Source organism: Grus americana, chromosome 9, assembly GCF_028858705.1.
Source record: "Grus americana isolate bGruAme1 chromosome 9, bGruAme1.mat, whole genome shotgun sequence".
Classification (NCBI taxonomy): Eukaryota; Metazoa; Chordata; class Aves; order Gruiformes; family Gruidae; genus Grus; species Grus americana.
The window spans coordinates 658,046-685,941 of record NC_072860.1 but is presented as its reverse complement, the minus strand read 5'-3'; the positions used below and the strand labels follow the sequence as shown (position 1 = coordinate 685,941).

The 27,896-nt window shown below is 52.8% G+C and overlaps 3 protein-coding genes across 13 annotated transcripts; all 3 read right to left on the bottom strand.

The window, feature by feature from the left end:
* Window positions 1-81: 81 nt before the first annotated feature.
* Window positions 82-11,303, bottom strand: NEU4 (neuraminidase 4). Of its 3 annotated transcripts, none has more exons than XM_054834933.1 (4): window positions 11,199-11,303; window positions 2,457-2,662; window positions 2,003-2,258; window positions 82-1,619 (listed from the first exon to the last, which is right to left on the bottom strand). In XM_054834933.1, the coding sequence occupies exons 2-4, from the start codon at window positions 2,655-2,657 to the stop codon at window positions 568-570; spliced, it is 1,509 nt and encodes a 502-aa protein (XP_054690908.1). In that variant the 5' UTR covers window positions 2,658-2,662; window positions 11,199-11,303; the 3' UTR covers window positions 82-567. The 3 variants fall into 3 exon arrangements, with proteins under 3 accessions (XP_054690908.1, XP_054690907.1, XP_054690910.1); XM_054834932.1 differs by lacking the exon at window positions 11,199-11,303 and adding an exon at window positions 4,389-5,174; XM_054834935.1 differs by lacking the exon at window positions 11,199-11,303 and adding an exon at window positions 3,461-3,633.
* Window positions 5,316-17,797, bottom strand: GAL3ST2 (galactose-3-O-sulfotransferase 2). Of its 6 annotated transcripts, XM_054834937.1 has the most exons (6): window positions 14,115-14,390; window positions 13,731-13,856; window positions 13,328-13,454; window positions 7,260-7,346; window positions 6,553-6,832; window positions 5,316-6,461 (listed from the first exon to the last, which is right to left on the bottom strand). In XM_054834937.1, exons 3-6 carry the CDS (start codon window positions 13,435-13,437, stop codon window positions 5,601-5,603), a joined length of 1,338 nt encoding a protein of 445 aa, XP_054690912.1. In that variant the 5' UTR covers window positions 13,438-13,454; window positions 13,731-13,856; window positions 14,115-14,390; the 3' UTR covers window positions 5,316-5,600. The 6 variants fall into 6 exon arrangements, with proteins under 6 accessions (XP_054690912.1, XP_054690915.1, XP_054690911.1 ...); XM_054834940.1 differs by lacking the exons at window positions 13,328-13,454; window positions 13,731-13,856; window positions 14,115-14,390 and adding exons at window positions 14,405-14,498; window positions 16,568-17,507; XM_054834936.1 differs by lacking the exons at window positions 13,328-13,454; window positions 13,731-13,856; window positions 14,115-14,390 and adding an exon at window positions 17,619-17,797.
* On the bottom strand, window positions 17,643-26,993 carry D2HGDH (D-2-hydroxyglutarate dehydrogenase). Of its 4 annotated transcripts, XM_054834929.1 has the most exons (10): window positions 26,818-26,993; window positions 26,151-26,536; window positions 25,538-25,595; window positions 23,901-24,040; window positions 23,022-23,215; window positions 21,764-21,932; window positions 20,876-21,019; window positions 20,330-20,472; window positions 19,352-19,517; window positions 17,643-18,098 (listed from the first exon to the last, which is right to left on the bottom strand). In XM_054834929.1, the coding sequence occupies exons 2-10, from the start codon at window positions 26,527-26,529 to the stop codon at window positions 17,839-17,841; spliced, it is 1,653 nt and encodes a 550-aa protein (XP_054690904.1). In that variant the 5' UTR covers window positions 26,530-26,536; window positions 26,818-26,993; the 3' UTR covers window positions 17,643-17,838. The 4 variants fall into 4 exon arrangements, with proteins under 4 accessions (XP_054690904.1, XP_054690902.1, XP_054690905.1 ...); XM_054834927.1 differs by having other exon boundaries at window positions 26,151-26,971; XM_054834930.1 differs by lacking the exons at window positions 23,901-24,040; window positions 26,818-26,993 and having other exon boundaries at window positions 17,738-18,098; window positions 26,151-26,241.
* Between the last annotated feature and the right edge of the window lie 903 nt (window positions 26,994-27,896).

Genomic DNA, 27,896 nt, shown 5'->3' with positions numbered 1-27,896 from the left:
GTAGCAATGTCTGCAGTAGCTTAAAAAAAAAAAAAAAAAAAAAAAAAAAGCAATCAGGCAGATTAAACAGTAACTAGGTGATTTTGGAGAGACCTTTGAGAAAAATGAATTGGCTCCAACAGGATCATTAGATAGGAGCAATAAAGAAAATAATGTAAATATTTCTGACCATGGGAGGAAAACCCTCAGAGCGGAGTGGTTGTACCAGGTACGGCACAGCCGGAGCACCACACCCCGCGACCCCACACTTGGGTCTTCTCCCCGGCGTTGCTGCTGTTGCCTCCCATTATGTATTTCATGGGATGGCTCATGTGCTCAGAAAGGAGCTGGAGGCTGGGCTGGTGGCACAAGCCTCCATGCCCAACCACTATATAATTAAAAAATAGCAATAAAAATGAGATAAACCCCAGTTTTGGGACAGTAGCGCATGTCTTCTCTGTGATGTGGCTGTGCTGGCCAGGGGCAGGACCCTGGGCTCTCAGCATCCCAGTGTGCCAAGCTCTGGGTTGGTGTCCAGGGTCTGGTGTTGGGGGACCAGGGGGAGCTGACCTGGGGGGGGGGGGCGTACTAGGAGACAAGGCAGCCCCTTCGCCCCCGCTTCCCATGGCGCGGGGGGCTGCCATCCCGCCGGGACACAGTGGCCGTCAGGGGGATGTTTTGGAGCACGTCGTGCAGCGAGAACATGCTGAAGGAGATCTGCTCATAGGGCGATCGTGTCCCATTCTCGTAGAGGCAGGCAAAAGCGACGGCCGGGCCACCTGAGATGGAGGCCTCGTTGTAGGGCAGCTCCATGTAAGCCAGGTCCGAGTAGGCACTCGGGCCCTCGTAGATGACCCACGGCTCAGTCCAGCTCTCCACGTCCCGGGGGAAGGTGCTCAGGTGAACCCCCATGTTGACCCGCGACATGGAGCTGGTGGGGTGGGAGTAGAGGACCCACGTTGGCGCTTGGAAGAAGGGAGCAGGGCTGGGGTTGGCTGCAGGATCCCCTCGGGCTGAGGTGATGCCACGGGCATGGCCATGATGCCCTGGGGTAGGACAGCCCTCCTCAGGCTCAGCTGGCTCATGGTGGCTATCGGTGGCCGTGGCAGGCAGGTCATCGCGCGCTGGCTGCCGGGCGGGCAGGTACCGAAACCCCGGGAGTATCCCAGGGAGCAGCCGGCGAGCTGAGCCCCGAAGGGGCATCACGGGAGCCCGGGGGGCAGCAGGGACATACACAAAAGGTGCGGGGAAGCCGATGACGCTGCCGTGACAGCCATGGGGGGGCTCAACCAACCGCTGGACCAGCTGCCCCCCGTGGAAGACGGCACCGTCGTCCGTGCTGAGCGCCTGGACCCTGAAGCCCAAGGGGCTGCGGGCGTTGCAGTAGAGGACGTTGGAGCCATCCTCCTCATCCACCGAGACTAGCTGGCACTCGCCCGTCTGCAGGTTGGGGATGAACTCCCCGAAGCGCCAGCCCTGGCCATGGTCGTCGCTGTAGAAGGCAAAGGAGTGAGGGGTGGTCTTGCAGAGCTGGCCGAAGCACTCCTTGCAGTCGATGTGGTAGCTGTAGGCAGGCACCAGCAGCCGGCCGGACCGCAGCTGGATCCCGTGCCCGGGGCCCAGCGCAAATGTTGCCCAATCTGGGGAGCAGAGATGGGATGGGGGTGAAGAGTGGCCTCCATGGTGCCCCTGCCATGCCCAATGTGGAAGTATCCCCCCATCTAGCCAAGCGAGGTGGTGGGGTGGGAAGGCAGCAGAGCCCAGTGCCGCCTGGTTGTCCTCATGCACAGTCCTACCCATAGCTATGAGGCCTCTCCATCTTCTCTCCCCCCATGCAAGTGATACAGATACTCCCTCCATCCCTCTCCTTGAGGTCCTCTTCCACCCCATCTCTTTGATGCTTGTGAGCTTCCGACCCCAAGGCCACCTCCAGCCATACCATGGGTGACTAGGAGGCCAAAACCCATGGTTGCCCTCTTGCTGGCTGACCTCCCCACCTCCTTGCCCCTCTCCCATGGGCTACCTTTGATGGCCCCACCAATGACCTGCTGCGTCAGGTCCGTGGCCGTGCTCCAGCTCAGGCCCTGGTCGGTGCTGGTGACGCAGCAGAGGCGGGTGACGTTTTGGCCGGTGACAATCTGGTAGGCTTCAGGCGTCCTGCCCAGCACCGTGATGAAGAAGAGGAAGAGGGTGCCGGTGAACTCATCGTAGAGCGGGCAGGGGTTCATTGACCGGTGGTGCTGCAGTGTCGCCGTCTCCAGCACGCGCATATCTTCCCACTGCCGGGGGGAGGATGGAGAGGGGTGAGGACCACCCCACCCCACCTCACCCACCCTTCCCATGAGGGTACCTTCAGGAGCTCAGCTGTGCCATGCACAAGGGGTGGAAGATAACACCCCCCCACCCCCCCCGGCTGTCCCCATGCCCCAGCCCAGCGTGTCCCCCCAGCCCCAGGTGCACCCGTCTCCCTGTCCCACCTCCACGTAGCTCCCGTAGACGGTGCCACGGCGCAGCACCAGCAGATTGGCGTGGGCATCGTCAGCGCTCAGCCGCTCCTCCGCAAAAGCCAGCAGCTTGGCCATGCAGGGCAGGTAGAGCAGCGCGGGCACGCGGTACGTGACGCCGTTGGACTCCTTCTCGAAGAGCACGGTCCGGGCGGGGAAGTACCGGGAGCCCATGGCGTCTGCGGCAGAAAGATGCAACACCCCACCCCGGTGGGATTGGGGGGGGGGGGGGGCTGGGGGTGCAGCCTGGGAGGGGTTTGGGGTTTACTTTGGTGGGTTTGGGGAATCCTGCGGGAGCATGGGCTGGAGAGCAGGTCGCTACGAGCAGGGTCGGGGCTGAATGTGTGCTGCCAAGATGGCAAGTCACCGCCGCTCAAAGGTGGGACAGGATTTTGCGTAGCACCAAAGCGGCTGACCCGGACTATCCCAAAATTAAATTAAATTAAACTAAATTGTTCTTCAAGATACTCTTCAAAAGGGGTTTCTGGTAAATGGAGGCCAGTCAGCAAAGGGCAGGATGAGACCCGCGGTTCCCATCATCAAGTAGTTGTTGGGGGGGGGCAGAGCCCATCTCCGCACAGCCAAGCCCCCGGGACCAGCCCAGGCTCCTCGCGAGGGGGTCAGCGAGCATTTTGTCCTGGCCCCCCCCCCCCCCCAGCGCAGCGGACCCAGCTGGCTCCCCTCCCCTGCGGGCAGTCCTGGGGTGCACGACACGAACCGCGGGGTGCCCAGCCGGGCTGTCCCTGCAGCAGCGGGGTGCGAGCGGTCCCCGAGCACCTTCCCTTTGGGGACAGCAGGAGCGCTGCCAGGGCCAGCTGTCCCCAGGGTACACGTCCCTACGTGTCCCAGGTTGTCACCGCAGGGGGAGATGGGGATCCCACTGTGGGATGCAGCCAGAGCAGCCGAGGGCGACTTTCACCTGTGTTTTAATCAGGAGCTTTTGCGTCTCTCCCCACGGAGAAAGCGAAGGCACTCACCGGGTCCTGCGCAGCTGGGGATGTCCCCTCTGTCCCTCGCCCCCCACCACGGGGTAACGCCAGCTCCTGCAGCCGCCAGCTTTCTGCAGAACCTGTCGCCTCACTGCTTTGCTGCCAGCCCCCTGCCCCCTTGCAGGGTCCCCCCGCCGATGGGTCACGGGGCTCCCACAGTGGCGGTGGCCAGGAAAAAGCCCTGAGTCAGCAGCAGCCACTCGTGCAGCGCCGGGCAGCACAAAGGCACCGTTATCCGGGCAGGGCCGGGGGCCCCACGGCTGCCGAGCCACCTTGCTCGGAATCCCCAGGGGATGCAATGGGAGCCGTGGGGGGGGGTGCTTGCATCTCCTGCCTCCGTGTCCCTCCTCCTGCAGGCTGGGAGAGGCCAGACCTCCCTGGCCAGGTGCTGCAACCCACGTTCACCATGGTCCACCCCAGCCGTGAGCCCCCCCAGGCTGTGGGCTGTGGTCTGGAGGGTCCCAGCCTTCCCAGGACCCCTACCCGCACACAGCTCCCATGTTAAATTATTTTTATGCTTATATTCCATCCCCGGCACCAGCTTAGCTAAAGGGGCTTGACAAACTTCATACGGCAAGCCACGGATCAGAATCTCCAAGGCGAAAGCTCCAGCTCCGGCTGCAGAATGGGCCGGGAAAGGCCCCTGGGGATTGCCCAGGGCGAACACATGTGGCTGCCATCTCCTCCGCCCCGGCTAGTTACAAATGCCTCCTAAGCCTGGTTAATTTTAGCCAGGGTTGCTGGAGCAGAAAACCATGAAGGTGCTGTTAATCTCACGCTACTCCAGGTGTACACCACACGGGTTGCGGAGGAGCGCCGGTTGCGTTCCAGGAGGTTAACCCTTGCCTCAGCTGGCTTCCCTGGCTCCCTGCGGGGTTTAAACGCAGCCGAGAAAAACTCCGGCTCTGCTTCTCACCCTGCTCCCCTCCGACAGCATCTCTCCTGCTTCCCGGGCTGAGCTGCTGCCCAGCTATCTTCACCCCCAAGGCGAAGCTGCAAGCCAGGTGACCCGGATCCATCATCCCGGTCGCACCAGCCGCATCCCCACTGCCACCCTGAGTGGCAGGAGCGGGAGGAGACGCTGGCTGAGGTCTGACATCCCACGCCGTCAGCGATGGTGGGTGCGCTGGCAACGGGCAATCATTAACAGCGGTGACGCCAAAGCCATTGGGTTTGGCACTGCCGTCCTTCAACCAATCTGCCCAGCACCGGCGTGCCAGCAGGAAGCTGGCTAATGAGCAAAAATGTCCCAGACAGGTTTAATTACCTCCTTCAATAATGAGGCTGCGCCCTAAACGAGCAGCAGCCACACCTCCCTCCATCCCTCTCCTAACCGGAGTTGGAGGGTTTGGCCAACACTGTGAGGGAGGCCCCAACCAAGGCTCTGCTGATAAAGGGACGAGCCCAAGGGACCAGCCATGCCCAGGGACTGGGGACCCTCGCCCAACAGAGGGGTGAAACCACAGCCCCAAGCTGTCCCAACTGATGCAGAGGCCCCCCGCACCTCATGACGCACATGGGAGGGACGTCTCACGGGCCGGTGGGGAAAGGCTGCCAGCTGGCACACCCGGCTTTGGGCAGGATGCTCGGGACACCCATCCGAAAAGCAGCCCCGGCATCGCACGGCGGTTAGTCGTCACCGAGCACAGATGCTGCTGGACGGGAGACCCAACACCTCTCCCACTCCTTCAAGCGCTGCGTCCCCTCGTCACACCCTCTTCCTCATTTCCCTCTCCTTTCCCTTTTTTTCCCCTAAATGCCAAAAATCACGACTTACTCTAGTGACCTGTGACCAGCTTGCACTTAATGACAGCTATTAAATAAAGTTGAATGCAGACAAAATTATTAAGCCTGTGATTAATGATTAAGAGGCAGGAACATCTAAGCCATTTGGAAAGCCTGCCCAGCACGCAGCAGCGGGCTGTTCCCTTACCTGGGAGCGGGCAGCAAGGATCACGCAGGATCTGGCCAACACAGAGCCTTTGGCTCAAGGTCCCCAAGAAGGGACCCACCACCAGCCCGGTGGCCCCCAACAAAGGCCCCCCCACCTTCCCCCTCATGGACAAGAGTCCTGCGGGCCAGCCACATGCCAGCCATGGGGCAAAACCGCAGTGGGTTGTCGTGTGCCCTAGTTGGAAGTTGGGAGCTGCGTCTTCTCCTGGAAAGTGGTCCACAGCAAAGGCAAGCCTAACTGCTTCCTCTTCTTGTGTGGGTGTTGAACGGCGTAAAGATAGGACGTGTACTGGAGCTCCGGCATAACCATTTTCTGGCAGGTTCTGAGAGTCCTGTTGTCTAAGTCTTGTTTGAGGTTGTACCCAAGGATATTTGCAGCCCCCGACTGGAAAGGCAGGAGACCTTTGCTCTTCATGTGCTCCTTCCCCACTGCCTCCTGCTCCGAGAGACAGGTCTCCATGAGCTCCTTCTGTCTTGTTCGCAGGTGATTCACCTCCTTCTCCAGCACCTCCAGTCCTATGGTCTCCTCAATTATCCTCCAGAAGGTCTGGTTGAAGTGCAGGTAGAGCTTCCAGTCCAGCGAGCACCACGCTTTTATCCGTTCCTTGCTTTCTGGAGTTAAGGTCTGGACAGTGTCCTGGCTTCTGGAATTGAGCTTAAAGTAAATCACGTCATCCAGATCCCAGCACAAAGCATGCTTCAAGAGGATCATGGACTCATCAAAGTAGTCTGCTATCAAGATCAGGTGGAAGTTCTGTTCAATCTCTTTCAAGACTGCCTCGATGTACTTTTCGTTGTCTTCTGCATTGTTATCGTAGCCAAAGTCAAACCACATGAGATTCCTGGCGTAGCTGTTTTGCTCGTAATCCGCCTGATGGTAATACTTCATGGGTGATGCCAGGTACTCGTTCACGTCCTTGGAGATCCTGAAGGCAGGGGCATAGTCCTTGTAGTAGATGTAGGAAGACTCCAGCAGAGAAATGGGGTTCCTCAGGATGGAGAAGTAGAAGGTGTTCGCTGCCATCACCTTTTTCACCTATTTGTGGGGAGGAAGAAGAGAGGCTGTTAGTCCAGAGGCACTGCTTGTTCAACCAGGTTTCTCCGCAGGTGTTGTGGCTCTTTCTTACCTCTGAGGGGTTAAACCGCAGGTGGTTGCACATGATGTTGTAGTTTTGTCCTATGGCTTGAAATTCCTCCACAAAGCTGGCCAGGAAAATCTTTGGGTAGCCCAGGTGCATGAGCTGGTCAGCTGGGAGGGCGACAGTGAGGTTGTACCTCTCCACGAACCTGAACATGATGTTCAGGATGGTGCTGCTGGCCGTCTTGTGGGTCTTGAGGAACATGACGTTAGTTTTGGCACGGCAAGACATGGAAGGTATCAGCAGCTCCTCGTGGCTCTTCAAGATTCTGCAGGAAGGCAACAGATGGGGAAAAGAGCCTCCCAGTGCCACACCCCACCTCCGAGACCTGGCAACACCAAACCCCAGCAGGTTCTGATACTACACCTACGGCTGGTGCAAGGCGCCAACCCAAACAAGCCCCATCCCTCAGGTGGAGATGTCGTGCAGTTTTCTGCTTCTCCAGGTCCTCACTTACCCAAAGGCTTCAGCTCGATCCCCTTTTCGTTTCCCATATGGCTGATTTCGCCCCAAAGAGCTGCACTTCGGTTAATTTGATCCCTTGCCTGCCCAAATGTGGACCTAGGACCTAACTTTGGGCCACTGCCCTTCCAGCATTAGCCTAAACCTCATGAGAGTTAAATCAAGTGTCACAGGTCAGATCCTTGCTGCCCTGGGCAGATGAAGTCACGCAACCTTGCTTCTGCTTCACTTACACGTAATTTTTATTCTTCATATGGAAGAATCCCGACAGGAAGATGAGTCCCAGGCAAAGGCTGAAAATGATGGGACATTTGATATGCCTGGAAAGAAAGAAAGAAGAGTTTCAGTGGATTTTTATCTTCCTCAAACGCGAACCACCGAATTTTGCATTCCCTTGGGAATTTCTATCACCGGGAGCACAATTTTGTGTCTCTGCTGTGCCAGCCCCCTTCGGCTCCTGTGTCAGCAGCTCGGGCATTAGAAGCAGGACAGTGAGAAATTGCACTTTCACTACCGCTGTCCTAATTTTGGCCTTTGGCAAGACACAACCTACTTCAGGCAGAGCCCAAGCTCTTCCGACAGCCTCCCACTCTGCTCTGCTGCCTTCTGTTTTGCTTTTCTTTTGGTTTTTCTGGGCCTTTAGAGCTTATTCACTATTCAAACTTCTAGTTTATTCATTAGAAAATGAGCCCTTTGTAGGGGTATAAGGAGTTCCTTGGTAAGAAATCTGAGCAGCTCCTGTAATCACATCACTCCAGAAGATGGGGATCTCAAAGAAACACTAAACTTAATTTTTTTTCAACATAACTGAGATTTTTCAATACAGAAAACCAATTAATGACGGACTAATTACACCCTGCTTTCAAACAAGAGGACTGCTTCCCTGCCGCAACATCTCCTCCTCCGAGCCCAGCTCTCATGCTCAGCCTCACCCAGGTCTCCCTTGCATCAGATCTTCTCACCTTTGCCAGACTTTACACGGCCCGAACCCAAAGGCAGCCCTTTGGACCAAGCACCTCATCTACACGTGCTCTGCCTGGATAACGATGAGGGATGAGTCTCTTCTGGCACTAATTAGGCAATCACCATGTATCATCAGTGGTGCATTCTAGCTGGGACACGTACGGGATCTTTTGAAGGTTTGATGCCCACCAAAAAGGAACTTTTCATCACCAAGCTTGATCTGACGCCTCTGATCCTAAAAGCTCTTTTAACTCGGTGCACACTCCATGTTTTCAGCCGTTGCTTCCAAAACGCAGCAGATCTGGCTTGGGCTTTAGGTTGTTTTGAGAAAATACAGTCCCATTTACCGCATGGGATGGTCACACTCGTGGTTCCCAGGTGAGCAAGGAAGGCTCCAAGCCTGCCCAGACGGAGGGTTGATGAGGGCACGTGGCTTGCTGCGGGCTGGACCTGGTGGTCCTTCCTTCTGGCCAATGGGTCCTCACACATGGCCCCGCTGCACAGGGTGGTGGTTTTCACAGCCTCCAGCTTGTACCATGTGAAAGACACCGAATCGCTCCTTCCAGTCAGCCTCAGGAGAGCGCAACCACCAGCTTCATCATCTGGCACGGGCTACAGCCTCCCACTGACCGGCCGCAGCACAACAAGCAGGGCTGTGACAGCCTGGATCCGGCCATGGAAAACTAGAGAGAGAATGGGAGCAAAGTCCAACAGAAGATGGAGAGCTGCAGATAAAACCATGGCCATCGTAGCCAGCTGCGCCAGCTGTGGTCGGGGAGCCGCAAACCGAACGTAAACACAGCGGAAGCACAGAGACAGACAGCGATGTGGCAACACCGTGATGGCAATGCACAAAAGCCTTTGATTTTTCTCGCCGTGCAAACCTGCCCAAACCCACTTTTGCTCCAAGCTTTGCTTTGCACGAGAGCGCCATCCTTGTCCAACGGCACCCCGGCCGAGCAGGAAATCCTCAGGCAGAAGAGCCCTTCCCAAGCCAGGGAGGAGCCTCAGCCGCAGCTGGTACCAACCTCTGATGTGAATTTGCAGCAGAGCTTCTGCATGAAGAGTTTCAAGACATAGCTGCAGGCAATCTTTCATCACTATTTCTTATTTTTTTGGTCCCAGGCCTGTTAGGGGGACGGGGGTGAGATCGCTCTACGCGTGTAAGCAGAGATGAGCCAGGAGAAATGCAGAGGGGGCCAGAGGCAGCGAGTGGGCTCTCATCTGTCAAATGCAGACGGTGCCTTTCATTTCAACTGAAGCTGACATTGGTGTGATGGTTTTCTTACCACCTCAAGCCCCCCCATGGTATTTTAATAGTCGTTTACTTTTATAAGAGATTACATAGTGCCGTCCTGCCCCCAAATCCTCTAACACGTGCCGCACACTGAGCCCATCCGCAGCGTAACCAGACGCTCCCAGCAGACCTGCTCTGTCTGGATGCGCTTTGAAAGCCCCAGACAGGGGCTGCCCTTTGCACCTGGGGACACGGGGAGGGATAACGGTCCAGATTATCTCAGTGTGTAAAGCCTCAAAGTGTCACCGGTGCGGCACAAGGGACTGGCATTGCAGTGCCAAATGCCCCGCGGGTAAGTTGCAGGCACCGACGTGCCACCAGTGATCCCCGAGGGGCCGTGCAGAGCTCGCCCCGCTCCTCCTGGCACCGTCCTGAAGACAACGGCAACCCGCAGCCGAGGGACGTCCACGGCGTCGCTGCGAGTGGTGGCCACCCAGCCTACATCGGGCTTGCCAAAACCACGGCAGCTTCCTGGAACGGCCAGTTTTAGGAAGCAAGAGAGGTGCCGGTCCCCACGTCGAAACGATTGGCTGCTTGTCCCGGGGGTGCCAAACGACGAGAAGGTATCTGCTGCAGCTCAGCCCTGGAGGCGTTCAGGGGAAGGACCAAGGGAGGTGATCGCCGGAGGGGGGGGGAGTGCAGGAAAAGGGAGACGGGGGAGGTGAGGTGAGAGGAGGGGGCTGCAGGAACGCGGGGCGCTGGTCGTGCAGCACAGTCCTGTGCCCAGTCACCGCGGGGGGTCCTGTCCCCATCACACCCGGGGCTCAGCCACCTGCAGGGGCTCTCGGCGACTTCAGCACGTCCTGCAAACCTGCACGTGGGGCTTCACCACCCATTCTGCACCCACTGCCCCGGCACACGGCCGGGAGCCAGCGCCGCTCCTGAAGGCTGTTCCCTTAGCGTCACGCCCCACATCCCGTCGTGCAGACTGCAAACCTCTGACCAAGCCACTTCTACATCCGTACGTGTCGGGCCAACAGACACCAGATTTAACGTGGCTAAAATGTGTCCCCCATCCTTCAATCCCTTCAAGAAAGACAAGTCCCGCTCGTCCCAGAGCCGTTTTGCTGTTGACTGTCTCACACGCACAGGCCAAAGGTGACCCAGGCAAGTACCTGGTGTTACCGAAAAACCGATCTTTTATACGAACAGCTACAACCATGAGCAGAGGCATTTTGTAACCACCCTGTGTGTCAATGGGAGTGAGGAGGGCATGATGCATGGCATCACGGCCACAGGCATTTCTTCCTTCCTCAGACGACAGCGAGGAAGCATTTCACCTGGGGCACCCGAAGCCCGACGTAGCCGAGAGTCGTGGGGTACTATCGGAGCCACCATCTTTTTTGCCCCATTACAGAGTCTTTTGCAAAGCAAAGTTCAAGAGAGAAAGCCGCAGTTCTAACATCGCACGGAAGTTACCCAAGCATGCAAGATGTGCAACCAGCCCGGGAGCACTTGGAGGAAGCACTTGGGAGCCGATTGCTAAGACATAAAATTCTCCTAAGAAGCCAAAAAACTTGCGGAGCTGCGAGCAGGGCCGGCGCCGGAGGTTCGACTTGCCTTCCCGACCTGCGCCGTGCCATCTCCCAGCCAGGAGGAAAACACGGAAAACTACCTCAGGTCGCACTTGGAGGTGCTGCTACGGATGCTTTAAGGCTTGGGACAACCTTCTCGTTCATTTGGCTCAAGCTGAAAAGAACAGACCTCTGTGCTGACCTAACAAAACTCTTTCAAATTAAAAGACCTGGAATATAGGAAAGAAACATTCGCAGCAAAATTAATCTCTACCCTGGAGCAAACTGTATGTAACTGTATAGGTTATTAACAACTCCCAGGGGTTACCTGCGCCAGACCTTTCCACAAACGGTGGTTTAATTCCACACCTGTGGCGTTCGCCTCCCTCTCCCCTCACCTGGAGTTGCACCCAGGGCTCTTCATGCTGCCTCACCGCCGCGAGCTAGCAAATATCTCCTCTGCAAATCGACTCCAATACTCCTTTCTTCTACAGGCTCCTGAGCGTACGCGTCTCTATTTCCAGCATCCCATTGCTGCTATAAATGGTTGGGATAGGTGAGGACAAAGGGAGTGGCTAGGTGTTCCGGGGGGGTGTGGGGGGTGGAAGTTAATAAGCCATGAAAAGCATTGGTATGGCACGACATTAACACGGGTACAGGGAGCTGCCTCGGGAGATGGGCTTTGCAGCAGGTTTGCGGGGAAGGAAGGGTTTAGCAGGGACCCCCTTCTCTCCCGGCTGCGGGGGAGAGGCGCGGGGGGCTCTGCGGGCAGGGCTGGGGGGGGCAGAGGAGAGCATCACCCCCTTCCCTGCCCACCGCCACGCCTTTCCTATGGCTTAGGACTGTCATCCTCTGCCAGACACATTCGGCAACAGGAAATTAGGGACAACAGCAGATCAGGAACGGTGTTCACTGATGGGAAATTCCCCTTAAAACATTTAGACTTCAAATTCTTTCCCAGTAAAAATGCAACGGTTGTAGCTGGAGGTTAGAGACCTTGCTGTATCTAGGCCGCAGGAGAGAGAGCCCCTGCCCCTAACCGGGTGTCATTTGATGGTCTGTCTACAAAGTGACTTTCTGGTGCTATTAGCAGCCATTACAGCTTCATTACATGGGAACTGGAGACTCCACCAAGGCTCCTGTACGGCAGCACCTCGCAACCCGGGTTTGACGGTTGCAAACCGCCCCGGGAGAGCAGGATCTGTCCTGTGGGTCTGGAGGTGGGGTAACCTCCCCGCTCCCCGTGCCGGGGATGAAGTCCATGCTCTCCTCATTTGGGCAACAAGAAGTTTACCCCCATTGCCCAGTCTGGAACAGGGGATGAAGCTGTTGCTTTTGATCTTTTACGGCCATGCCGCTTCCCATGCACCGCCTGACGTGTCCCCTTTCCCTCCCCACCCACGCTGCCGCCTTCCTAAACCTGGAATGCCGATGGCCCGACCTGCAACATCCTCAGCATTCAGGTATCTTTCTCTCTAAGTCTTCAGAGCGCCCAAATATACAGCATTTCTTTTTAAATCACAACTTCCTCGGGCGAGCCCCAGCTCCAGTGCGTATCAAGATCCAGAGATTAGCAAGGTATAGGGTTGCTTTCCTTGAGTTTCTTGGTAGAACGTGAGCCAATGTGCTGCTTTATGAAGAATTTCTAGGGTTACTCTTGGCACAGAGTCAGCTGCTGCTGGCAGAGGGGTCACGTTTAACAGATTTCTTTCTCCTGTTACATTATACACGTCAGCTGTGCCATTTCTAGTTCAGAAGCTGGTAGAGCCCACGAATCACAAAAGACCATTTTTTACACTTTTACAATTGATTCATTGCTCTCTCCTGGGGGTGTTGTACACGAATCGCCAGGTTTGGTTACGCAGGAAAATATGGTGCCGTGCAGAAATATTTGGCTTCATGTGGAGCTGGGCTGCTCCGAGATGGAAAGTGGTGAAGGTCAGCCAGCTGACGCAGAATTAGTTAGCTGGGCAGGATGCTTAATTAATAGCTCCACACTGCCTCCGCTTCACGTCCCTGCTTGCTTAGGGGAGAGTGTTGTGGGTCAGCCCCGGCAGGCAGCTCGGCCCCACGCAGCTGGGATGGGGGGGAATCGGAAGGGTAAAAGTGCAAAAACTCGCAGGTCGAGAGAAAGACAGTTTAACAGGTAAAGCAAAAGCCATACACAAGGAAAGCAAAAGGAATTCATTCCCCACTTCCCATCGCAGGCGTTCAGCCATCCCCAGGAAAGCAGGGCTCCGTCACGCGTAACGGCGACTTGGAAGACAGACGCTGTAACTCTGAACGCCACCTTCCTCCTCCTTCCCCCAGCTTTTATTGCCGAATACGGCGTCATACGGGGTGGGACATCCACCAGGGCAGCTGGGGTCGGTGGTCCCTGCCACGTCCCCTCCCCGCTTCTTGCACAACCCCAGCCTACTCACTGGTGGGGCAGGGTGAGGAGCAGCAAAGACCCCGACGCCCAGCAACACCTACAACATCCCCGTGCTAGCAACACTGGTCACAGATCCAAAACACAGCGCCGTACCAGCCACTATGAAGAAAATTAACTCCATCCCAGCCAAAACCAGTACAGACAGTCAAGTGCTTCCTCACTGTGCCAGAAGACCACTGCTTCAAAGTGCTGGGCATCCACATCGTGCTAATATTTAAGTCTGTCCCAGAAAAAAACCCAGAATTTCAGACAAGTCCTACCGCAATGATTCTGCGTAAAAATACCCCTCCACACACATATCTGTACCCACCCTGTCTCTCCCTCCTATATGCAACGGTGAACCAGTATCTGAAAGCATCAGTCAGAATGTGGAAGAGAAGAGCAATACTGGCATTCAAGGTCTAGGAAAGATACTATAAAATAATCCTACGGTAACTCCTCCCTTCTACTCCCTCAGACTAATTGCTCTGTTGTTTAGCTGAAACGGTAAACTTACATCGAGCTTAAGGATCTTCACGTATAAAGAAGATGGCTAAACGTAGCTGGGCTAGAATTTCCCTGGTCACAGCACGAGGTTATCTGCAAGCCCGGACTCCCTCCCTAGCACTCTCTCCATATGTAGCTGAAAAAAAAAAAAAAAAAAGCAGTATGGAAAGTTCCGCTTCCCAAAAAGAACCATTCACTTGTAAAGCCTGTATTTTAAACAGTTATGGTCAGTGGTTTGGGGGGAAAAAAGAGAAAGAACGGTGCAGGAAAAAGGCAGAGAATATAAACAGCCTGATCCGGAAAGAACGAGCTGCATCAGCTTAACTTGGCAGAAAGCGAATCCTGTGTATTTCTTCTCTAACAACGTCATGGACTTTGCCTATTTTTGCATCACCTGATACACAAACAGCACGGGCTGACCGCGTTTCACATTCTGTCTTCTCTTTGCTACCAGCAGCAGCGTTTGCTCTGTTTAACCCCAGAAAAAGATGGTCAGCTCCTCTCCGAGCGGTCCTGAGGAACAAAGGGAGAGGTGGGTAGCGCACCGACAGCGGGGAGGAAGAGGGAGCCGAAGGGGAGAGACCAGAGGGCAGGCCCAAATATTGGCGCTGCAGGTTGTGTAACATGCATGGCATTTCCGTTAAAAGCACCCATGGAGCCAAGCTGAGGGAGTTGTGACCTTACTATTGTATCGTGAAGGGTGTTGCAACACAGTGCTGAGCGTAAGCCATCGTCCTTATTGTAATTCAACAGCTTGCAGCCTCGTAGAGATGGTGTTCTGGTTAAAAACAGAAGGAAAAAAAAAAAAAAAAAAGACTCTGTAGGAAGACTTTCTTCCAAGAAAGAGGCTCTGGGTGGAACACGGAAGAGCAGAAATCACTGACAAGCAGCTAATGGAGAAGATGGCTACTGGGTAAGATAACCACCTTTCCAAATCTCACGGAGTCCAGTGAGGGCTCCCAAACCAGCAGATCTGAGTAAAAACCATCGACCACCACCCCGTGCACAGCCTGTGAGCCAGCATCCTACCCATCTCGCAGGCCACCCCTCCCGTCTGCGTCTTGCCAGCTTGTCCAGGAGAAGGCTGTGGGAAAGAGCGTCGAACGCTTTGCTGACATCCAGGCAAACAACACCCGCTGCTCTCCCCGTGTCAACAGAAAATGTTATTTTGTTGTAGAAGGTGGACAGGGTAGTGATACGATTTACCTTTAGCAAATGCCTGGGATTTTTCCAATCACCTGCTTCATTTGGACACAATAGAGCCTGAGTGACATGTACTGGTAAACACGGATGTGACTAGCAAACACTGAGTAGACCAGAAGATGACTCACTAGCAGATGGCTTGGCCTGCCCTCTGATAACAGAAGGGCGACAATGTGGTTTTGTACACTAAACCCTAAATGACAACCTCTCCTGTCATATCAAAACCGAGACAGACTGTAGCAAAAAAAACCCCAACCCAAAAACTCCCTCCAAAAACCCCCCAAAACTCCATCTTAGAATAGTCCAGTTGGAAGGGACCTATGATGACCATCTAGTCCAAGTGATGACCTGACCGCTTCAGGGCTGACCAAAAGTTCAAGCATATTATTAAGGGCATTGTCCAAATGCCCTTAAGCACTGACAGGCTTGGGGCATCGACCACCTCTCCAGGAAGCCTGTTGCAGTGTCTGACCACCCTCTCGGTAACGAAATGCTTCCTGACATCCAGTCTGATCCTCCCCGGCGCAGCTTTGAGCCATTCCCAGGCTTCCTGTCCCTGGATCCCAGAGAGAAGAGCTCAGCACCTCCCTGTCGCGTCCCCTCCTCAGGAAGCCGCAGACAGCAACGAGGTCGCCCCTCAGCCTCCTTTTCTCCAAACTAGCCCAGCCCAAAGTCCTCCTCGCTCCTCACAGGACATGCCTTCCAGCCCTTCACCAGCTGCGTTGCTCTCCTCTGGGCGCATCCAAGGACCTTTACGCCCTTCTCAAACGGTGGGGCCCTGCACTGCACGCAGCCCTCCAGGCATGGCCGCACCAACCCTGGGTACAGCAGGACAATCCCCTCTCTGGCCCGGCTGGTCCTGTCGTGTTTGATGCCCCCAGGATGCAGTTTGCCTTCCTACTGAGCCGCTGTCGACCGGCATCCCCATGTCCCTTTCTGCAGGGCTGCTCTCCAGCTGCTCCTCCCCCAGTTTACACTTGTGCTGGCATTACTCTGTCCTAGGTGCAGAATCCAGCACTTGGACTTGTTAAATTCCACGCCCTTGATGATTGCCCGATGCTCCAATCCACCCAGATCCCCCTGCAAGGCCTCTTGTCCCTCCAGAGAGTCAGCAGCACTCCCAGTTTGGTATCGTCAGCAAGCTTGGGAATGGGGCATTCAGCTCCTGCATCCTGATCACCGATTAAAAATATCGAACAGCCCTGGCCCGAGGACTGAGGAACGCTGCTGGTGACTGGTCACCAGCCAGATGTAGCCCCAAGCACTGCAACCCTTTGAGCGCCCTTCAGCCAGTTCTTCACCCAGCACAGCGTGAGCCCACTCATCTCAGTTGGACAACTGGTCCAGAAGGATGCTGTGAGGGACGGCATCAAAGGCCTTACTGAAATCTTTACTAAAAAATAATACTCAGACTGAGGAAACAGACAGTGCCTGGGATTTGTGGAGGATCAAGCAAGATCCTGAGTAAAAAGGATCATTCCATAATAATCGGTGACTCCTAAGGTATAAAGACAGGTCCAAACACCCCTGATCCTCTGACTAGTGTCCCTGGCCAGACCATATGGACATGCAGCACAGGTGACACACGCTTGTGATGAGAGAATGAACACAAGTAAAATCAGCCTGCTTTAAAAATAAGATCACCTTTCTCTTCCATTAGGTCTTGTGCTGACTTCTGATACTTTCCTACACCACCATCTTCTTTCTCTCGCCGTCCTGCTTGAGCAAGCCTATTTTTTTAATGCATCTTTTGCAATCAGGGATCCTCCTGAATGCCAGACAGGCTGATTTTATTTTCCCACTCTTTTATTTTCCTAACTATTGCCAGATCTTCCAAGCTGCTTTTGGGTAGCAGCTGCCTGAACCATTTTGTGGCCTCACCAACTCGAGCAGGGCGCTGGATGCGGGCACCAGCCTGCCAACTGGCCAGGGAGCCTCAGAACCACCTCCACCAGGGTAAGGGGGCACCTCAGGAAAATAAATCAGTGCTGGTATGCACAGAAATCTCTTTTGCCTTAGCACACCACGTGCATGGTGCAGAGAAAACTCTGGGTGATTTTAACACCACTCTCATCATCTCTACCCAGCCTGATGTAGTTTGCTGGTTGGGAGGGATACAGACTTGACATCTCTCTGTAGATCATTAGGGTAATGGCTCTTGCCCTCTGCGAGAGCAATCAGGACTTGCTGTCACGGTCACGCTGGAAGACAAGGAAGCAGGAACCAATGGCATGCGTAAAGGCTGACCCTGCCAGACATCCTGCGATCCCTTCCCTGGCATTTCTCCTCCAACCGATACTACCCAGAAGTCAGGTCTCTGGCCAGGACTCAAACCTGTACATGCGTGCTGTAGGTGGGACAACACCGATGCCTACTGGGGACAGCCTGCAGGTGGCATCACTAAAGAGGCCATAACCTGATGCTGTTGTGGGCTTTTGGACAAGTGTATTAGATGAAAACAAGGAAGGAAGAGCAACATTTTCGCTTGGAGATGGTGGTACAGCATCCACAGGTTCTTCTCCTGCGCCTCTGATGCTTCACTTGCGCACCCCAAGTGAGAAAATGCCTCCTCTATCCTCTAGCTGGTGTCACCTCACTAATACATCAGAGCAAAGCAAGGGGAAAGAGAGCCGGAATATCCACACACAACATCTGCATGCTTGGTTTCAGTGTTCACATTAAACAGGAAACCCACATGATCAAAACCAGTAATGCGTTCTTCTTCAGAAAGAGCAGGCACCCCAGAAAAGAGGAACCACGTTCCTTTACTTGTTCCATCACACTAAAGAAAGAAAACAAGGAGCATTCCACGTGCTTGCTTGATCCATCAGTTTGTTTATGGCTAACGTGCGGTTTTTGAGCTACAGATGCCATCCTCGTGGGATGGTATCTGCTCGCTTCAGTGCCCGCTGCTCTCAGGAACTGGAGGGCAGCGTCTTGTACGGATTGAGGATCCCTTTGGGGTCCAACATGGCTTTGAAACGCTGCATTAGAAAGACTGCCTCACTGGGTTTGCTGTACTGAATGAACTGCTTTTTCTTGAAGCCCAGTCCATGCTCTGCACTGATGCTGCCGTTGTATCTTGCAGTCCACTCGTACACAAACGGCTCGATGGCATCCAGCAGGGAATGGCGATAGGACTCCGCCGTGATGTTCAAGTGCAAGTTTCCGTCTCCTGGCAGAAAACATTGCAGAGGTGAGTCGGTAAGAAAAACTCAGTGGCCCTGCAATGGAGACTCATTATTGCCTCCTCCATGTACTCAAACAACAGTGCCTTTGTTAGTCTCCAAACTGTGTGAAAAAGTTTGCTGTCCTTCTACAAACATCAGGCCTCTCCACGCACAAACAGTTCAAGCAGGATTTTTGTTTTTCCATGCTTTCAGTACAAAATCTGAGGAAGTGTTCTGAGTTAAGCTACGTTCAAATTCCCACTCTTGTGATTTGAAAATTCAAACAACTGTGCCGCATTAATTATTGTCCCACTACCGAGATGGCACGCCAAAGACTTCCCTCCCCAATGGTATTTCATAATGATCATTAGGTTTTAACATGGCCCTTCATCACTTTCTCTCTCCCTATTATGTTTGTGCAATGCTCTAAATGCACTTTGGCACTGTGTCAACAGAAACAAAGCAAGCAGAACATTTTCTCCTTTTGCCACTTGCGTGTGACGGTATTTGATTAAGCACATAGTTGCTGGGTATTCAGAAGACAGAACACACAAAGATAAACACAACTTACTCATTCTCACTCCGGAACCTCTTCCTGCATCCCAGCAAACCCTCACAGTACACGGCTTAATCCTCAACACCAAGAGGTACCAGAGGCAGCCTTTGTTACGCAGGCTTGTCTTTCCATGGCTTTCAAATCATCTCAAATCAAGCGTGCTGAAAAGTGTTCTGGTTTTGTTTGGGTTTTTTTTAAACAGAACAGCTCTGCTAAGCTACCAATTTACCTGCTTGTAAAATCAAATTAGTTTCAAAGCATTCTGACAAATGTACCAGCCTTTCTGTGCGTTACTTTTACCACTCTCTTTTGAAGGGGTAATGGCTCAGACAAAATTGATTTCCAAAATGACTGACCATTTTGGACAAGAAAGCATTTATCTACCAAATGTGTCTAAGTACATTAATTAAACTGATGGCCCAATTAAACAACCTACATAAATAGAAAGTAGAGAGCAAGAAGATAGAAATGACCAGTTCAGTGGCTGGCTTGCAACTTGCCATTAATATATGGAATACAGTCTGAAAGCAATGAAATTCAAATACGAAGATCCTTATGAATCCTCCTCTTCTGACAGCTTTCGGCTATTTAGTTTGTGCCTCTCACTGATCTAAAACCAACCTTTAAAACTACTAGGAAGTTGGACAGCATAACCTGGAGCACAAAAGAGCAATCGCCTCCTTTCCCAGCATCCAGACTTACCCAAGTGGCCGTAGCCCACCACGTTTTTGGCACTCCGGCCCAGCCGAGCCCTCATGTCAGTCACGAGATCATACAGCTTTCCCACGGGGAGAGAGATGTCGTATTTGTAGACGTAGCCATCGTGAGTGAGGGCCTCTGTGATCCTCTCCCGCAGGCTCCACAGCATCTGATGAATCAAAGAAATCCAAATAAACCAAGTACCTCTTGGGTTCCACGCTTTGTGGCACAGAGGGAAAAACAGCCTCGATTCTTTGCATATAACATCAACTTCTGATTTCCCTTGATATCCTCTGCCTCTTGGAAGCTGGTAATAGTGCTTTCTTTGCAGCATCGTACAGTAAAGTGGTAGACCAACTCTTCTAGCTTGACAGTACCCCAGACAGAAAGAACACGGGCACGGGCATTGTCTCCAAAGCTGTTTTGGCTTTCCCAAGAAGTGGGGACGTGCCTCCTCTACTGAACTGCAAGGGTCGGTTTGGGAACCGGGGCTGGAAGAATCATGGGTCAGTGTAAAAGACTGTGTTCCCTGGGCAGACACAAATCGCTGTCCTTCTCACTGAGACACCGCGTGTCCAACTCGTGCCCTGGGACCACAGGCTCTGGCTCTAACGCACCGCCGTGCTGGCCTGCAGGACTTTGCTCGCTCCTGGCCTCGCTGACAGCTCAGCTTCTGGTTTCGATAGTTGTCAGGCAGTTTGTGTCCTACCCCAGCAACTACTGAAAGATGCAACTCATTATTCCGATATTTTTAGAAGGGGAAGCATCCACTGAAACCTCAAACACTCGGGCCTTCTGGGAAGAGTCAGCAGTGCTAAGTATTCTCTCTCTTAGCATTCTCACTCAGTATGCCAAGTAAGCTACCAGATCACTCAGGGGTGTTTGTATCAAACATCAGTCTGAACATTTCCCTATTAAAAACACAAATCCAAGTAGAGAATCGTGTCAAAGAGATTTGCGCAAGAGGAAATGATGACTTGCCTTTATTTTCTTATCATCTGTTGCTACAGTTCCATCAATGACCAAACCAGAAGTCATGGCCTGTTCTAGGAAGTTGTTCAATTTTTCTTCATCGTGGGTCGAGCTGGAGCCCGAAGTTTCAATTAAAACATAAAAAGGGCTGCCTGAAAGTGAGGGACAACAGAATAAGGAGATGCTCTGGGGTAAAAGCACAGGAATTTGGTGCAGGTTCTGGAGCCTGGCACATTTCATGAGGTCACTCTACTGCCCAGATTCTCTGGTGCCAGGCGGAAGGGCCACTCGAGTGGCAATCTTTTACCTGCAGGGCACTTCACTTACACGCTCTATCCTTTACCTAGCCACTGCTCTTCAGAAAACCAGCGGTTTTGTGGGAACAAGTAGAAGTAAGAAGTCTTATCATCAAAGACTTCTACCAAACATGTTTGGAATTGAATACTGGGTACATAAGTTACGAGCGATGCCCACATGCTCACTGACATATAAAACTAGGCTAAAAATCCCCAAGCAGTACAATGTCTCCTTCTACAGCATGAATGACGCTGGTACCTGTCACTGGGCTGGACAGTTTGAGATGTTTCTCAACCAATTCCATGCACTTCTCATCCATGAACTCATAGGCAGACAGGATCTCTCCCAGCATGGCTCTGCAGGTTGTAAATGTTTCCAGAACCTTAGCAAAACTCTGACACCCTTCAGACAGAACAGAGAGAGGAATCAGGAACAAAAACCAGCCCCTCGAAACCTTGTAAAAAGGTTTTAAAAAGTCTATCAGGCTTCAAGTCATCTTTCCCATCTCCAGAAAATGTAAACTGCTACCCTGCATGGGTTTAGATCAGCAGTGCCCGTAAAGGCGTCAGCTGGGAAAGCTTTCAGAGCAGAACAGCAGGAGGATGTAGCAATTAGTCTTTGCTGTGGCAAGGACCTCTTGAACACTCTAAGACAGTCCATACCAAAATGACTGCGCCATCCTCAGTTCTCAGCACAGGCAAGAAGGCAACCCAAGAGAGATCTAAAGGCCACTGTGAGAGTCCAGGCAAATCCTGGGGTCCACTGCACATATTCCACAGGTCTGTCAGTGCTTGGAGTCTACTCATCCCCTCCTAGGTGTTCAGCTCTCTGCTCTCAAGGCCACATCCGACATGAACAAGCTGTTTGTGAAGCCCCTGATGGCCTTGGAGGTTTTTGAGTAAAAAACCCCAGTCTCATTGAAGGGTCCTCACAAACAACTCTGCTAAAAAGCCTCGGTAGGGACACCTCCGCTGAGGCTCCCTTGGAAGCAGCTTTTAAGCAGCCCTACAGCACCATACTATTTCTCAGAAACAAGCTGATGGTGGCAGTCTAGCTCAGCAGGCTGACCAGTGCTTTCCTCTCTCCATTCCTATTCCCTTCCCAGCCTCTGAATTCAGGTGTGAAATTATTAATGTCAGCACCTACCTAGGAATGCCAGATTCACAGCCTTAGGTTTCTGAGGACAGAGTATGGAGACAGCAGTGATAACTCCCAAGGTCCCCTCAGATCCGATGAAAAGCTGCTTCAAATCATAGCCAGTGTTATCTTTGCGCAGAGACGCCAAGCAGTCCAGAGCTGAGCCATCAGCCAGCACCTGTGGGGAGACGGAGACCCAGTCAAAGCACCTACGTGGAAATCTGCTGTCGTAGGTTTGTCTACTGCCAAGCTGACAAAAAGCTGCCGCTAGCCTCAAGCAGTGGATGCTAGCTGCAGCCCGTTCCCACCCTCTCGGCACTGTTCCTCCATGCCCGGCTCTTCCCCCCCCTCTAAATCGTACCTGAGTCTTCCCCCAAACTTCTTTTTTTACAGTGCTGTTTGCACATGTTCCAGCAGGACAAGTAGTAATAGAAGATCAAGTTTGCTCTGCTTTTCTTACCAGTGGTGGAGAAGATCAGCCATTCTTTGCAGCCCTAGCTGCCATTATTCACCGGAAACAAGGAACAATATTTGAAACAGTGAACATAGTTAACTAGAATGAAGTAAGCCCTCCACCACTTGAGCCTTGAATCAAGGCTGACTGTCTCTAAGACATGTTATTAAAGGCTGTTTTGACACTAGAGGGCCTAACCTGAGACAAAAGCTCTCCCTTCTGGGCCTGCACAATAAAACCAAACCCGGCTTTCATTACTTAGCCAATTTATTTCTATTACCTGTCTGCTCCCAAGCCCTGAAATCTTTTAGAACCCCCCATCCCAGCTTTCCCACAGAGACGCACAGGCCTGGAGGGCTGAAGCAGGCTGAAGCAAAGACTCTAGGAGAAAGCCAGCAGCCAAACAAACCCAAAGCAGACAGCTCTATTAAAACTCAAGTGAGCAGCCACTAGAAGAGAGTGCTGTAGGATGGATTTAGCAGAGTGTTCCAGAGAGGAACCAACCTCACGCGGGTTACTTGGGATCACTAAATCTCTCCCTACTTTCTTTCCACCTCTCTGGATTAGAAAACCACCTGGTACCACTTCTGCCCATAAGGACAGAGGTGGAAGCTGGAAACTGTGGTAGCAATAACAGATGCTACACACATGAAGACACTTGTTGCCCCTTCTCAAAAGGGCCAGACAAGGAAAAGTTAAGAGTGGAAGCCTGGAGAAGAACTTGTCTGCATAATGCAGAGCTAAGGGCTAGAGCAGCAGGAAACAAGGTAAGAGGTTCAAACACAGAAGGGAAGTGCCAGGTACTCGCCTTACCACTTCCAGTCCTAGCACTGTCCCTCGGAGAGAGCCGTATCTCAAAAGCCGTAAACCTCCAGCATTCGTGGCCACATTACCACCGATGTGACAGCTACCTTTCGCTCCCAGGTCAAGCGGCATGATAAACCCCTGCTCCTCCAAGTACTCATTGAGTTTCTCCAAGATGCAGCCAGCTTGGCACACAAGGATTCCTGAAACATAAATGTCCGGCTACAAGCTGATGCCCAAGAAGAAGGTGCCTCTGCAAAAGGTGGGATAAGTACAAGCAGATGCAACCACCTCTTCCTTCAAAATTCTCTGGGATTCAATTTAAACGCACAAGGAGTCTGTGCATGCTACAGGGCACTGTCCTACCCCTCCTTAAGCCGAGGGGAGCTTTGCCATTGCAAACACCTGGTCATCAGCAACTCCAGACAGGTAAAACACAACAACATCAAGTATATCTCTGCCGCCTGTTCTCTCTCTCTGTTTTAAGAATTGAAATACTCCAACCAGCTGACTCCTAACTCTCCAAATCCAAACACCCTGTAAGTTTTCCCCATCCCTTCCTTCCCTCTGCTAGTGTAGTTACCAGGTGCTGCCTTGGACATCATCATTCTGCTCTGCTTTTTGGGTTTCTCATTTAATTTACGAACAGGTAATAGGATGTCCATGTTTCTCTTCTCTCTTTCTGCCCCCAGATATATTTTCACATCTGCTACTGTTACAATCTAAGGATTATTTCAGCAGCAGGAGCCGGGATGAAACAAACCTCTGACACCCCTTATGATGCTGCTGGGCTGAACCTTGCTGATCCTGCAGTTATCGGCTCCCAGGAAAATGGCTGGTTTAGGGCCTGGGGCTCATTTCTGTGCCTCACGTCTCTACAGTATTTACCGGACACCTTGTCAAAGCTGATGATCTGGTTCATGAGAACAGTGGAGAGAATGATCTCATCAAAGACAGGAACGCTGCCCCCAACAAGGCCGGTGTTACCCCCCTGCGGGTTCACTGCCAGGTTCCTCTCATAGCAGTACCTGGAAGGAAAAAGGTTTCTGCAAGTCTTACACTTTTTAAGGCATAATCCAGTCTGTCAGAAGAGTTTCACCTCCACATGAAAGTCTACTGTTGTGAGAGTGCTCAACACTCCTTAAAATCAAGCAGCGTTTAGCCTAAAGATTAAATTGATGCGAAGGGGCAGTTTCGCTGCAAAAGTGAGAAAGCCCAACTCCTCACTAAATTCACCCCAGCATGGAGCAAAGGAACAAACATTTGGGGTGACCCCCACGCACATCTACAGATCTGCCACGCAACATCTGCCTGGAAATCACCGCTCGCTCTGCTTACATGTAAGCTCTTTATGCAGCAGTCTCTGTTAACAACCTGACTTCCTCAGCGGGCTCTGACAGACAGCCTCTGGCAGTGGTTTAAGACATTACTGCCCTCCTCCTCCCCTCAAGAAATTAATGCCCTACGGGTAATGAAGTACATGCACCAATGCCTCAGCTGCTTCACCTTCCAGCCTGCCACAGCCCTGCAAAGCACCATCCATCACATCCTCTGCAAACTCACAGTTCTCGCACAACGGATGGCACAAAGCCGCACCAGCGGTTACATCAGAAGGCCTGACTTTACTGTGCTCTAGATCTGTTTTACCAGAGCTGGGAGCAGGTTCATGCAGCTTTTAGCTCTTCAGCTGAACGGCAATCTTGCACACTGACACCCAACTGGAGCCACGCTCACACCAGCGAACCAGGGAAGCGTTCTTAGTGATGTAGCCGACAAAGCATTAAGTCCTGAAACTGCCTGATTCTGGCCTAACCTTTACCTTTTCAGACAGACCTTCCTGAATCCTTCAACACAACCGCTCCTCTGGAGCACTGGTACAACATTTGACAATTTAGTAGAACAGAAAAATCATCAATACTGAATCCGCCTGCCTATCTCTCCCCCCTCCATTTCTCTCCTCCACACTAACTTTGATTTGAGAAGTCTGCTGCTGCCTGCTTAGCCATTGCCAGGAAAGATGAATTTGGTTTTGCAAAACAAACGAAACCTTGGCCTTTGTTTCTGCCTGATACTGAAACGACACCGTGACCCCAGAAAAGCCAAGGGCCAGGGAGAGAACCGAGCCTGGGAAATACAAGGGACAAGTGGAAATCCCTTTCTGCCTTGAAAAATTTCAGCTCTCTGTGTGGAAACATTCCTAATTAGGAAACTGTAGGTTTTTTAGGCAACCAACACTGCCTACCCATCAGTAGACACACACACACCGCCTGCATGCAGTGTCTCCCGTCCTGGAAGCAGCTGGAAGAAAAGGCATGTCAGGAAACAGCAGGCAGCCCCAGGGCAGCAGGGATGTCAAGGGCAGAAGGGAGAGCTGAAGTCACCCAAGCTCAACTGCAAGACACGCAGTCAAGAAGAAAACAGCAATTGGTGCCTGAACATCTGAAAGTGCCCTTCACCTGTCGGATCCTCCTGGACCAAACCCAAGTTTCCTCACCATAAAGCCCAGCAGAAAAGGTGCACGTTACCTGAGAACATCAGACACCTCTGCTGTCGTCTGCGGCTTCAACATCAGCTTGCTACAGCCTGCAAGGAAAGCAAGGGACTCTCAGGGCAAGTTGTGGGCTCTACAGAGGTCAGAAAGGAAAAGGTGATAAAGCACCTTGTCCGAAATACCCACGCTCCCTCCACATTTTAACCGCTTTTAAAACAAACATTTTCAATAGCAGGCTTTCTCTTAAAGCATTGTAAAGACTCTGCCTGTATACAGAGACTTGGTTGCCAGCGGGGACAATGGGAACGGTTTTATATTCTCATGAAATCTTTGACAGAGGAACAGAAAATTCACACTTGTTTTCTGAGGTTCAGCCAACACTGTTAAGTGAATCAACTTGTTTCAAGAAAAAATTAATTAGTAAGTTAACAGGGCTTTGGTTTTTTGCTTTTTTTAAATGAAAGCCTGAAAGATTACCAGATATTAGGTAATTCTCAAGGGAATATTTTCTATGAGGAAAACTCTGTAAAGACGTGGTCTGCTATAAATAAAGATGAGATCTTCTCTGGCGTACTTTTCATTCTGGTACGTTAACAGAGGCAGAGAGGAGGTTTTACCAAAATCAAAAAATAAACAAGCTCGCTTACCTCGGACTGATTTAAGCCAGTCCACGTTAAATTGTTTCAATTCCTCGGGATCTGTGACGACTCTACCTGGCATGATGCGCTCAAAGCAAGCCACATCGCTGTCAGACAGGCGGGAGAAGGGCAGCCGCTGCACTCGGTAACGCTCGCTGGTCAGCGTGACCTCCTGGGAGCTGGGGGAGGCTGCGTGGAACGCTCTCCTGCCCCTCACGCCCCACGGCCGGGAAGCCACACTCGTGGGCGCACCTGGGGGTTCCCTCCGCCGCAGCGTCCCCGGGGCAGAAGCCTCTGCCAAGATCCTCCCGTGGAAGCTCGCCAGCCGTCTTAGCCGAGTCCAGCGGCTCCAGAGGGAGCGGCGGGGGGCGGCGGAGGAAATCCCCATGGTCACCCTGGAAAGCAGAGGCCTAGCTCGTGTGGGAGATCCCGCCGCGCCGCCCGGGCTCGGGGAGGGGGGGATCCCTCTCCCGGAGGAAGCGGCTGAGGCTGCTCTCCCGCTTTGCGAGGGGCTGCAAACAGGCCGCTCGCGTGTGACAACCACCCGGCCAGGCGATACCCGGCGTGGGGGGACGGACACCCATGGGGGGGGGAGGTGTCACCCATCGCGCAGCGCCTCAGACAGCAGCTCTCCCTTCCACCAAACCCCAGCGCGGGACACGGCAGCCTCACGCACCCCTGAGGAGAGGACAAACCCGTCCCGCCCGCCCCGCTTCCAGCCCCGGCAGCCTCAGGCGTGTCCCGGCGCAGGCAGCAGCGGAGGTGGGGCGGCTGTGAGGAGCCGCCGGGCCCGGGTCCCCCGGCACGGCCAGGCCGAGGGCGCCGCCGCCGCTCACCCACGGCGCATGCGCTGAGCACGGGCGGCAGGGGGAGCAGCGCCGCCTGGCGGCAGGAGGCCGACACGGCGCCCGCCCCGCGGCGGTCCTAGCGCCCGCCCGGGGTCAGCCCGCCCACGCGTGTCCTCGCAGGGTTCACGCCCGCCCTGTCCGACACGCAGGGCAAGCCAACGTCCTCATGTACAGCACAGCCTCGCACAGACCCTGCCCACCACGGCAGCACAGTCACCCACCCGCCCGCTGTAACCACAAGCCACAACACGCTCTCGTACGGTTTTGTTCCCAAAAATACTTTATTTATAACAATATATCCATTATCTATAACATGATCCAAAAATACAGATATACATTTTTACTTTACATTCCATTTTTTGTTTTTTAATAAAAAGATTTATATTCTCTTCCATTTACAAAGGGAACATAGATCTAATTCCTTCAAAAAATAGAACAATCGGGTTTAAAGTCGTTTCACCTCCAGTTTGGATGAGCTGCAATAAAGCTGAACCCCGCAGGGAATTCGGGGCTTTCGACAATCTTTAGTGGAACATTCCTTTACGTATCACAGTCTTGTTCACCCTTCTCCAGAAAAGTATATTTAACACTGTACATTCAAAATTCAGGAGAAAGATTTAAATCCTTTCGTAAGCAAAAATGAAGGCTACTGGTATTTCTGTCTACAAGGAGCTTAAAAAAAAATTTAAAGCCAGGTGTATGTGGCCGAGAGATGCTCTTGAGGCTGTCAGAGCCCCCGTGCTGGTCTGTTCCGAGTGGGACAGTTTATTGCTGGTATCAGCCGTCAGATGTGCTGACGCAGTGGAGACATTACATCATAAAGATGAGGAGTATGCAGTACCTCTCGCTGTTCACGACTCCTAGCGAAGGATCTTTCCTTTTGAGGGCCGATGCTAATTTCTAGAGG

What these genes read in the sequence shown, in the direction of transcription:
- D2HGDH (XM_054834929.1), bottom strand. Translation starts at nt 26,529, where the DNA reads ATGGGGATTTCCTCCGCCGCCCCCCGCCGCTCCCTCTGGAGCCGCTGG. An exon ending in CAGATGATAAGAAAATAAAG is followed by an intron (nt 19,518 to 20,329) that starts GCAAGTCATCAT and finishes TTGATTCATCAG; the next exon opens with ATGCTGTGGAGCCTGCGGGA. An exon ending in GGTGGGCTACGGCCACTTGG is followed by an intron (nt 18,099 to 19,351) that starts GTAAGTCTGGAT and finishes GTTTTCTGCCAG; the next exon opens with GAGACGGAAACTTGCACTTG.
- NEU4 (XM_054834932.1), bottom strand. Translation starts at nt 4,494, where the DNA reads ATGATGGATCCGGGTCACCTGGCTTGCAGCTTCGCCTTGGGGGTGAAG. An exon ending in TCTACGGGAGCTACGTGGAG is followed by an intron (nt 2,259 to 2,456) that starts GTGGGACAGGGA and finishes TCCCCCCGGCAG; the next exon opens with TGGGAAGATATGCGCGTGCT. An exon ending in CATTGGTGGGGCCATCAAAG is followed by an intron (nt 1,620 to 2,002) that starts GTAGCCCATGGG and finishes TCTGCTCCCCAG; the next exon opens with ATTGGGCAACATTTGCGCTG.
- GAL3ST2 (XM_054834936.1), bottom strand. Translation starts at nt 17,797, where the DNA reads ATGGCATCTGTAGCTCAAAAACCGCACGTTAGCCATAAACAAACTGAT. An exon ending in GCATTACTGGTTTTGATCAT is followed by an intron (nt 7,347 to 17,618) that starts GTGGGTTTCCTG and finishes CTTTCTTTCCAG; the next exon opens with GCATATCAAATGTCCCATCA. An exon ending in TGCGGTTTAACCCCTCAGAG is followed by an intron (nt 6,462 to 6,552) that starts GTAAGAAAGAGC and finishes CCCCACAAATAG; the next exon opens with GTGAAAAAGGTGATGGCAGC.